Here is an 11,137-nt window from a genome sequence, read left to right on the forward strand (position 1 = left end):
ACCGCCCTCCTCCCCTTTGGCGACGAATTTTCTTTCCCCCAATTGTACCGCTCATTGCCTGCCAAAATTATTTCTCCCATAACTTAATCACATTCGGGCAATGAGTGGCTATTGTCCCAGTGAAGATGTGGAGCGATTCCACTCTGGATTATATCAGGCCTAAACTACAGTACATGTAAGGGTTAAGAGAATATGAAGTCAAATTTAAAATAAATTAACCTGCATACAATTTAAAGATACATCTAGTATAACTAAATTCTAACAAAAACAAATTCAAACAGTCAGTAACTTACTTGCTCTGTACCCAAAATTTCAGCTAATTATATTCTTAATTGAAATTTGGAAGTCACTGATTAAATTGTTATAATTGTGAACATACCTGTAGCTACATGTGCCTTGCAATTGTAATGTAAAATAAATATTGAATAAAAACATCTGACATTTTTCTTCCTGTATGGGAAAAGTGTGTGGGCTGTTGTTACCTGCATATCAATGTTCTAGGAACCATGAAACAAGGACTTCAAGTCTCCTTTAGCATCCTCAAATTTAAACGATGAATTTGCCCACAGAGGACCAAGCTGCACCACTGATCTTTGCACATGTAGCAAATTGTGCACATTAATAAGCATATGAAGCTCACCTGCAACAACAGATAAATAGTTATAGTGTTTGGGATTTGTTGATCACCTAATTTACAGCTTGGGGTTTGGCTCAGTTGCTGTCATCCTACTTCTTACAACTGGGTGGTTGAATACTGTCACATTGTTATCAATTTTAGACAATGAGAATTGGATAAAATTATTGACAAGCTGGCCCTACCCATTATGAAGTCACTTTAACAAAATTATCATTCTGTTGATTGCCGTAAAAATTGAAAATTTTTAAGCGTTAAGATTAGAGAGACAACTGTAAAATAATGTTCCCTTGATTTCTTAATTTTAAAGAAGGTGATAAACTCACTTACGACAGGTTCTGCCTTTCTTACTTCGCTACTGATTAGACTCAGTACGCACGCACGCACGTTAGGCTAAGCACCTTCTCAGGACCGCTGGTAGCCTTCATGGAAGGCGTTTGAAAGAAAACACGAAGCGAATTCTGACTTCTGGGAAACGTGAAGGCAAAAAAAAGGGAGAGATGCGAAAATTTGCATAAGATTATGCAAAGTACTGTTAGTAAAGCTTTTTGATGCTTAAATTTTCATTCAGGGCTGGTTTTAAATCCATTTCCAGACTTGTCCTTTTCACTTTTGCATTTTTGGTGGTTTCTGCGCCAACAATTGTATCTCATGCGAAACCATTCTACTTCATGCAGCACTGTTTGGTTCGTCTACCTGCTCTTCAGTTTCGATTAAATCATTCCATACGACACTACATTGAACCATTTGTGTATGCCTTAAACCATTTGTCTCTCGATTAAATCATTCAACTTACATTGAACCACTTGCGCATGACTTAAACCATTTGTGAAAGGTTGTGTGAATTGTTACTTTACTTAAACCATTACGCAAAAGAGCAGCCGACCGTTCGTATCAAGCTGGATTGTAATTTCAACAAATCGATTCTTGTTTGGTGGTAGCGTTTTAGTATCTCGGTAGCGCATCCAGATCCACCTTCATCCAGACCCTCCTGTCTCCAAGACAGTTTTTGCGGCTCTTCAGGGCTCAGTTGGGCTTTCTATTCTTTGCTTCGCCAATTCTCCGATAATGTGCACCTAGGCTCGTGGGACAAGAACGCGTGACGAACCCCTAAGAACGTGGGAGTGTGGGAGGCTGAACCTTACAGTGGCACCAACCACGAGGTTGGGAGTGGCACATGGTAACCGTGGCACATCACCATCGGCCTGTTAACACATAAAGTACCGCCCAAATAACTTTTATGGTGACGTAAAGATCAGGTTCCACAGCTATCCAATGGTTGACTCACAGCAGGGACCACAACTTTGTTACATTATAAGTCGAAAATCAGGGAAGGTAGGGCACTCATTTTGGACATTTCGAACGGAGTGCTAGTATTTGGTTTAGCTCATTTTGCCGATACGTGTCCTACTCAATATCTCAGATGAACATGGCTGACGAGGATGTCATCGAACAGGTACGATCTAAATAAACTTCACATTTTTTCGTAATTGAATTGACCCAGAAGTGATTCAACTGCGGCATGAATTAGAACTACGCGTGGTTAAAATGTATGTGTATAGTATATTCCAAAAGTAATGTGATGCAAAACTGTTATCATGAACTTGTTGGTTCGCCCCCAAACTTAAGTATGCCTTCATTGCCACGTTTTCCTGCCCATTCCGGTTGCTGCAGTAAACGATGAATCAATTTGGGGAGAGAAACAATGCAAACCACATGTGGCCGAAAAAGAGGTGAAGGAAGAACGGATTAGGCTTACATTGAGGAACTGTGAATTCATTTTTGAAGATGAAGTATGGCAACGTGTGTGGCGGTGTACAAAGCAAAAACATTCCAACCTTGGAGGAAAATTTTACATACAATTTTAACTTTTGTGAAAGTGAGAATTTTCTGATTCCTCTCTCCACCGCATTTTAGATACCGAAACTCTTTTTCTCTCTTTTCTACCAATAATGGGCTCACTTGGGGACTGAAATGAGAAAAATTAAACTTTAGAAAATTGTAGGGAATTTATTACATGTGATACGAAAATTGTACATGAATGGAGAGGTAATGTACAATTTTCGCCTTCCTCAAGCTTTAAAAAAATCTAGACAATTTTTGCTGCTCTCAACCGATATTTACGGAAAACAGTCGTTGGGTGCCCCTGTCTTCTTTTATCTAGCTGGTATTTCTTACGCTAATTCCAAGGCAAAGACAGCCGAAGAAATAGGCGCTACATGCTCCCGAAATTTCTTTCACTGCGTGAGTAATGTCCGGTTCTGTCTTCAAGACCTTAGCTGATGAGCGTCTATTGGCTAGCAACCTCAGTATTTCATTTTCCCCTGGTTATTGCTTTGGGGTAGCTGTCAAGGGAAACTCTATTGTTCTCCAGACATATACAAGCCCCAGATGATAAGAATTCCCCAAGGTAAGTTAGCTGTGGAAAAATCAGTCGCACTTAAAAGATCAAGTTTCCCTGGTAAAAAGTCTGTTGTGTTACCACAACTACAGCTGGAAAAGTTCTATAAAGCATACAAACAGACTTTCTCGCCTTTGTGACCAGAAACTCATGCAATTGCAGATCTGCTACGGGAATTGACAGATTACAACAAGATAAATAACAATGACTAATGCATAATCCACACAAACTGTTTTCCCCCTTGAAACGGTAATCATTGCGGTCTTTTCAGTAAAACCTTATTCCCTGATTTCGTGTCTATAATTGAAAAGCAAAAGGGGGATTTCATTGGCGCGCTAGGGAGATAAAGCTTAAGCCAGGGTTAATTTTAAGTCAGGTTTCTTTTCCTATTGTTCAAAAGCATTTTCACAGATAATTTTCTCTGTTATTTTTGAGAGCATCCAACCATAAACTAGTTGACTGAATTTACTTTTTTGTCGCTTAGGAAGAGGTCGACGATAGTCCACCTTTTAGTATCATCCACGGGTCGACGTATTATAGGCGGAAGAAAGAATGGCATTTGTTTGCAGATTTTACACTTAAAATACTTGGCGAAATAACTCATGGCGGTTTGTGGGTGTGCGCCTTTGGTGCTCGAGTGCTTGGAAGGCACGTTGAAAGGTGAGCTTAAATTTTGTAAAATTTGATTCATGCCTGTAATTATTGAACCCCAATTCAAGCAATTTTGTGGAACAACATCTCAATACTAACTGAGCTAACGTCTTTTAGTTCTTAATGAAAGGACGATGGATTTGATTAGGGGTTGTAAATAACACTAGTATACTGTCAGTTTATGTTTACGTTTTGTATCATTAGGAGAATCGTTATACCAGCAAGTTCTTTCGATGGGAAGGTGAAGTTCCTTGAAAAGACAAGGAAAAGTTTTGGGGGAGGCACCTTCAACATTAGTGAAGGTGCCCTTCTCGAAAGTTATTACTCCTTTTTAAAGGAGGAATATTACGAAGGAAGGCCCAGGCAGTACTATGCTGCTGAATGCATTGACTTGCAACCACATACAAGTGACTACTGGTGTCTTTCAAAGGAAGTGTTATGTGTTGCGTCTAATACTATGTAGACTTTCCCACAGTTGAAACTCCCACGCTTAAAATTTTTTTTCTTGTTTTGGTGGCAAAGTGAACAGGAGGTCGCGAGCTTCGCCCTGGGGACTTTGAGAAATTTTAGCATTAGTTTTTACATTAAGCCTGTGTGTACGTGTGTGTGACGCCACTCCCTTCTAAAAATGTGTGAAGATGTCACAACAGTCATAAACACGAACTGCATCTTTAATAAAGCTAGATGCTATTTGGTTTAGACTATGTATAAGATGACTGCATCTTTGCTAATTATAGATGAAACAGAAGCATCAGCTGTAATAGCGATATTTTACCATTTCTGTGAAGAATCCTTCTTCATGTTTGATTTGTTTGTTGTTGTGTTAGATTCATCTGGAAAATGGTGTCATACGACCCAAAGAAACACAGCACTTCCTTTTTACGAGTAAAGCATTGAGAATAAATGATGAAGAATCGTGGAGTAAGTATGACCAACATACATTATATGCAATTGTAGGCAATTTTTTATCTATTGTTTTTTGTATTTTTCATTTGTTTCCTGCATCCTCATAAGCATACATGCATTGCCATACCCAAAAAACAAAAGGAAAAAATAATCTGACATAAGAAATTACCTAAAACATACACTACAGGTCAAAATTTAATTGAGGATAATATTTTTAAACCTAGCAAGGTTGAGTGTCAATAAGTTAATTAACTAGGAAATCAAACTTGACCTGTAACATATACATTGTTCATATTTTAATTAAAGTGCCCAGCCATGAGAAGTGTGTTGATTACGTATGAACAGCGGTTCTTTTGATAGAGAGGTACTGACTAATTTTGTCCTAATCCTCAGATTAACTGTTGCAAATGACTCTTCTGTAATTTTTGCATGGTGACCAAGTCCTCTTGGGAACGACCAAAAAATATAAATGTGCAACCTCCGTGAAAAGGACAATTTAAGGCAACAACACGATTGGAGTTTGCAGTCAGTTTCAATGTTGACTGTTGGTCTTTTATTCTTATTCTTTTGCAGACGAAAGTTCAATTGGTCTTCTTCATTCTTCAATCGAAGAACGAAATGTTGGCAAGTCCCTAACATTGGACTTGCTAGCCAAAGGTCACGGCGTAGCCACCCACAAAAACCCAACCATGCTTGCAGGCGGTAATCAAAATCAATGTGGAGCATCAGTGTAAATTATAATTACTGTAATGACTGAATAAATGACAAAGGGGTCAATTCAATCAAATCAAACGATCAATTAAGCTTTGTTATGGTATCACTTCATTAAAATGTTCCTCCATTGAGCCGTTTACATAACACAACTTTCAGGGAAACTACACAAATGCTACAATATATCCAAATTTTAAGGAAATCAAAGCTATAATTAATTACACACAAAGATTAGTCAACCTTAAAATGTACATGACATAAACAAAATAAATTAAATTCTATCTCAACTCCCTCAAGGCAATCCCTTGTTTAGAAAAAAGACAGGGCAGACTTGAAAGAGGTGACATCTACTCCGTCTTTAAGCACATTTTCTAGGCCATTCCACACGACTGCCCCCCTGTAGCTAAAGCCCTGCTTAGCAGCTTCAGTACGGGGCCTTGGTACAAAAGCATTGTTCGAGGCACCACGCACGTTGTAAGAATGAACCCCGGAGATTGGTTTAAACACGGTATTTAAACTCTCAGGGTAGAGGTTATTCAGAGATTTAAAAACACTTATTGCGAGCTGTTTTGAGCGTCTCTGCTCGACGGTATCCCATCTCAAGCCTTGGAGGATATCCGCAGATCTTCCATTATAATCACTAAAGGTTATCTTATTGCCCCAGCCCTATTCTGGATGACCAAGAAATGCGTTTGTATACAGTAGACTTATTTATATGCTCTTATTATTTATTTTGTTTCCTTACAGTCCAGTCATCAGGGACACACTGTCAAAAACAAATTTATTAGTAATGGTTGACGATCCAATCATTTCTACCAATCTTGCGGAACTGATGCTGCAAGTCCAAAGTGGTCTCACTATGGGATCAAGAAATGCAGGAGTTGGTGCACCTGGTGGGAGACTTTTACTCACGTCCAACAGTTGCGTAACTCAAAGGTATTCCTTCAATAATGTTATTACTCATTGGAACATGACCCAATCCTTATCCTTGAGTAGCAGAGTGCTCTACAATTGTGGAGCTTACACAATTAATTGTATAGGAAAGGAAAAATTAAAACATTGCACTACAGAGCTGTTTCGAAAGGGCCTGGTGGTTCTCTCTCGTCAGGTGCATTAAAACCTGAGCAACTAAGGTTCCTTTTTTATAGGCTGATCGATCAAGGATGTTTTATCAAGTACTTGGTTGCATGCCGGCACGCACTCGCCATTTCGTTCCTTTTGAATTAGTCCCGAGGGTGGATTTGTTGTGGGCGCTAATTTTCCTTTCTAAATTTGGCATACACGAATAGCTCACTTTCAAAGTGTTCCTGTTAAAGATTTTTCTCAATGGGTGCGCAGGCGTGAATGATTCCTATATATTTCTGACTGAATTTACAAAATGGTACCTGCTAATGTGCTTTGACAACTTAGCACTTTAAGATGCCTAAGAAAATGTTTGCTTTACATAGCTATGATTCCAACAAGGAACAAACTTTAACCCACACCCCGGCCTCAACTGTGCCACTTGTACATTTCACTCACGTCTAACGGCATACTATATTTCACTCGTCCATGCAAGGGAGACCCCTAATTGCGACCTAAGCAGTCAAACTAAGATCTTTTTCCTACACCTAAGTCCTATGTTAAAAAGGGATTCTGGGTTATTTCATAGTTGTAGGCATTCGATTTCTGCAATTAAGCAATGTCCTAGAAATACTGATCAGGACTGAAACTAAAAACTCACTCAGCCTACCCACCCTCCCAAAGTAACTTTGCTTTGATCCGATAAGTTCCAGCTAAGAGCTAGATTGTAGCACAGGCCCTCCAGAATTTACCTAGCCATGTCTTGATGAACCTTCCCCCCCCCCCCCCCGGAGTTTTAGACCAGCCCAGTGGCTGCGCCTGTTTTCAAGCGAAAATCAACAGAGGTAGCTTTATGAAAATTCAGTCAGATATATATATATATATATATATATACATAAGTTGAAAGATTAAAGAGGACGCATCAATTCTCTGTTACTCTGAGTTTCGCGCCTAAGCGCTCGTCAGACAAAACATATCTGGACACTCAAAGACAGCAACACCAATTTTACAATTAACTGGAGTATTTTAGCGACTGCCCCGGCCTGCAGCAACAAACACAAGCGGTGCCACTTGTGCCTGACAGAAAAACTTTATTTAATTAGAGCCAAGAAGCCGTCTTTATTAAACAAAAGAACAGAACTCATTTCTAAATGCCACCACGAGAATAAGTTTTACTTAGCAAATTTCACAAGCCGCCAACAATAGCTCTAGAAAATCGTTATTTCACACGTAGATCAGATCATCACATTAATGAATTAATTAGCTACTTATCTAATTTGTATATAAGAAGGTATGATCTTAGTTGAATAAAGTTCTGTCTGACGAGCGCTTAGGCGCGAAACTCAGAGTAACAGAGAATCGATGCGTCCTCTTTAATCTTTCAACTTATGTATACTTAGCTCTGCTACCATAGCATTGAGCACTTTACGCCAAGGTTGACTCGATCTCCACATTTATACTATGCTCCTAAAACGTCTAGTTGAGCACAGTACTCTGACCGCCACATGCAAAGATGAATCAAGTCCGATTCGATCATTCAACTAAGAACATACCGATACCGCCAAGAAACAGTTATTTGAAAAGCCTGATAGAGAAAGTAGAAAGTGCCATCAAACGAATGAGATGGAGAGCCTTTTTCTTCCACCGCAACCAACAAGATCACAACGATGCAACAAACAACGATAATTTTCGTTTTAAATCAAGAAAGTGCTCACCGCAGAACAGCGATCTAGACAAGTTTGAAGCAGATCTCCTCGACATGGTACACAACATAAAGTTCAGAAACGTCAACAACAAATTCCAGAACAAACTCAACAAAGACATCAGCAAAATCAAGAAATCGACAAAAGCCTTTATTCCTGCGGACAAGACTTCAAACTTTTACAAGCTTGACAAGACGCAGCACGACAAGCTTCTGAGGGACAGCATCACAACCACCTACAAGAAAGCTAGCACCGACGCTGCCAACATCATTGACTCACAAGCAAAATCTATCGCCCAAAAACTCAACATCGACAGCAGCACACAACAAATCGCAAAACAACAAGCTTTTATTACCTTAAAAGACCACAAAGATAACTTCACCAACCACCCCACATGCCGCCTCATAAATCCCGCAAAAAGCGAACTCGGAAAAGTCAGTAAACAAATTCTTGACAATATCAACTCGAAAATCAGAAAAATGACAAAGCTCAACCAGTGGAAAAACACATCAGATGTAACAAATTGGTTCACCAGCATACCCGACAAGCAAAAGCATTCGTTCGCCTCGTTCGACATCCACAGTTTTTACCCATCCATCACAGAATCTCTTCTCTCTAAAGCCATTTCATTTGCCAAGAATTATACCACAATCAGTGACAAAGACATCGACATAATCATGCACTGCCGGAAATCACTCCTATTTGACAGCAAGACTGCCTAGACCAAGAAAAACCACAGCGACATGTTCGACGTAACTATGGGCAGCTTCGAGCGGAAGTTTGTGAGCTTATCGGTCTTTTCCTCCTGAACAACCTCAGCGAGAAATACAGCAAAAACAACGTAGGACTCTACAGAGACGACGGGCTGGTACTTCTAAGAAACGCAAGCGGACCATAATGAGAACAGACTAGAAAGGATATCACACGAAAATTTAAAGGGACACTGTCACAGGATGACATGCGCAGTAGCATTCACTCTCTCCGAGACTTTTCACGCTCGACCGCCATTGGGGAAATATCGGTAAGTTGAAGAATTCTGCATAAATTAAATCAAGTTTATCTAAAGTAAATTCCCCTCAGTCCTTGACCTTTCGTTTCCTCCCTGAGTTGATGCGTTTACCGCCATGTCCGGATCCTCCGCAACTGGAAAAAGTCAGGCTGACTTTTTCAAGTTTCGATCAGCTACCCAAGTATGCGCAGACCGTGACCGTGTCCCTTTAAGAAACAAGGACTGAACATTTCTATAAGTACAAACTTAAAAATCTGCAACTTCCTCGACGTCACCCTAAACCTCATGGACGGAACCTACTATCCACACAGAAAGCCGAACAACGAAACTCTCTACATCGACAGCAACTCCAACCATCCGCCTACAATAATAAAACACCTACCTGCAGCCATCGGCTGACGAATCTCCGACATTTCAACAAAGCCAAACCACACTACGAAAGTGCACTTAAACAAAGTGGACACGACGAAAAATTAATGTACACTGAACGCAAGAACCCTATAACTCACACTGCACAGAACAGCCACAAGAACAGACAAAGAAACATAATTTGGTTTAATCTGCCCTACAGCATGAACGTACAGACAAACATCGGCTGAGAGTTCCTGAACCTCGTCTGCAAACATTTTCCGAAAAATCATAGGTACAACAAGATCTTCAACAAAAACAACATAAAAGTCAGTTATAGCTGCACAGACAACCTGCAAACCATAATTAAGAAACACAACAGAAAAATCCTCCAATCAAGCAAGACACCATCCACGGAAAGCAACTGTAACTGCAGGAAGAAAAACGACTGCCCTCTGAAAAACAACTGTCTGACCTCAAGCGTCGTCTACAACGCCAACGTAACAACAGAAAGCGACCCCATTGGAAAGAACTACATTGGACTAACAGAAGGAACTTTTAAACAATGTTACACGCAGCACAAACTTTTTTTTGGGAACAGAAACTATTCAAACAGCACGGAACTATCAAAACATATCTGGACACTCAAAGACAGCAACACCAATTTTACAATTAACTGGAGTATTTTAGCGACCGCCCCGGCCTACAGCAACAAACGCAAGCGGTGCCACTTGTGCCTGACAGAAAAACTTTATTTAATTAGAGCCAAGAACCCATCTTTATTAAACAAAAGAACAGAACTCATTTCTAAATGCCGCCACGAGATATAAGTTTTACTTCACAAATTTCACAAGCCGCCAACAATAGCTCTAGAAAATCGTTATTTCACACGTAGATCAGATCATCACATTAATGAATTAATCAGTTACTTATCTAATTTGTATATAAGAAGGTATGATCTTTGTTGAATAAAGTTCTGTCTGACGAGCGCTTAATCGCGAAACTCAGAGTAACAGAGAATTGATGCGTCCTCTTTAATCTTTCAACTTATGTATACTTAGCTCCGCTACCACAGCAGTGAGCACTTTAAGCCAAGGTTGACTCGACCTCCACATTTATATATATATGTATATATATATATGCAGATATAGCTCTTTGGCATTACAAACCTTTTGCTTTCATGTCCAAATTGAGCACTCTACTAGGATGAGTCATTGCCGCTAGCAATTGCGCATGCTCACTAGCTCGCTAGTTTGAGCACTCTGGCATGGCTTAGATGCACCACATGCGTGGGACATTTGGGGTGGCTTTATAAGCTTAAAGGAGAACTGAAGGCTAGAAAATCAATTTTTTTTGTGTCTTATTATTATCGAAATATAACGTCCTTTACCTAAACAAACAGGAAAAATCTTTTTTCATCTTGAAAGGCCTTGAATTTGCCCAAAATCATTGGTTGTTTCTCCAATTTGAACGCCCGCCATTTTGTTTGCTTTTCCTTCCGCTTACTTCCAAAAAAGGAATGTCAGCCGCCATGTTGTGACGTCATTGCGCACAACCAAGCAGCTGGTTTTCACTGAAATCTTCTGTTATTGTTAAGTCTCAACATAGTACTCCGCTTTCTTCGTCGTTAATACACGTAAGTTTATGGCAGAACTTGAACCATATTCTTTTGATCCAATGCGAGAAAGTTCAGGATCGGAGGAAGAGAAAGC

The 11,137-nt window shown here is 39.8% G+C and overlaps 1 protein-coding gene across 1 annotated transcript; it reads left to right on the forward strand.

Annotated features, from left to right (window-relative positions):
- The first annotated feature begins 2,063 nt into the window (after nt 1–2,063).
- LOC138036308 (uncharacterized) lies at nt 2,064–5,326 on the forward strand. Its single transcript, XM_068882637.1, has 5 exons — nt 2,064–2,090; nt 3,520–3,695; nt 3,891–4,119; nt 4,514–4,607; nt 5,166–5,326. The coding sequence occupies exons 1-5, from the start codon at nt 2,064–2,066 to the stop codon at nt 5,324–5,326; spliced, it is 687 nt and encodes a 228-aa protein (XP_068738738.1).
- Nucleotides 5,327–11,137: the final 5,811 nt, after the last annotated feature.

This window comes from Montipora capricornis, unplaced genomic scaffold, assembly GCF_036669925.1.
Source record: "Montipora capricornis isolate CH-2021 unplaced genomic scaffold, ASM3666992v2 scaffold_476, whole genome shotgun sequence".
NCBI classification, from domain to species: Eukaryota; Metazoa; Cnidaria; class Anthozoa; order Scleractinia; family Acroporidae; genus Montipora; species Montipora capricornis.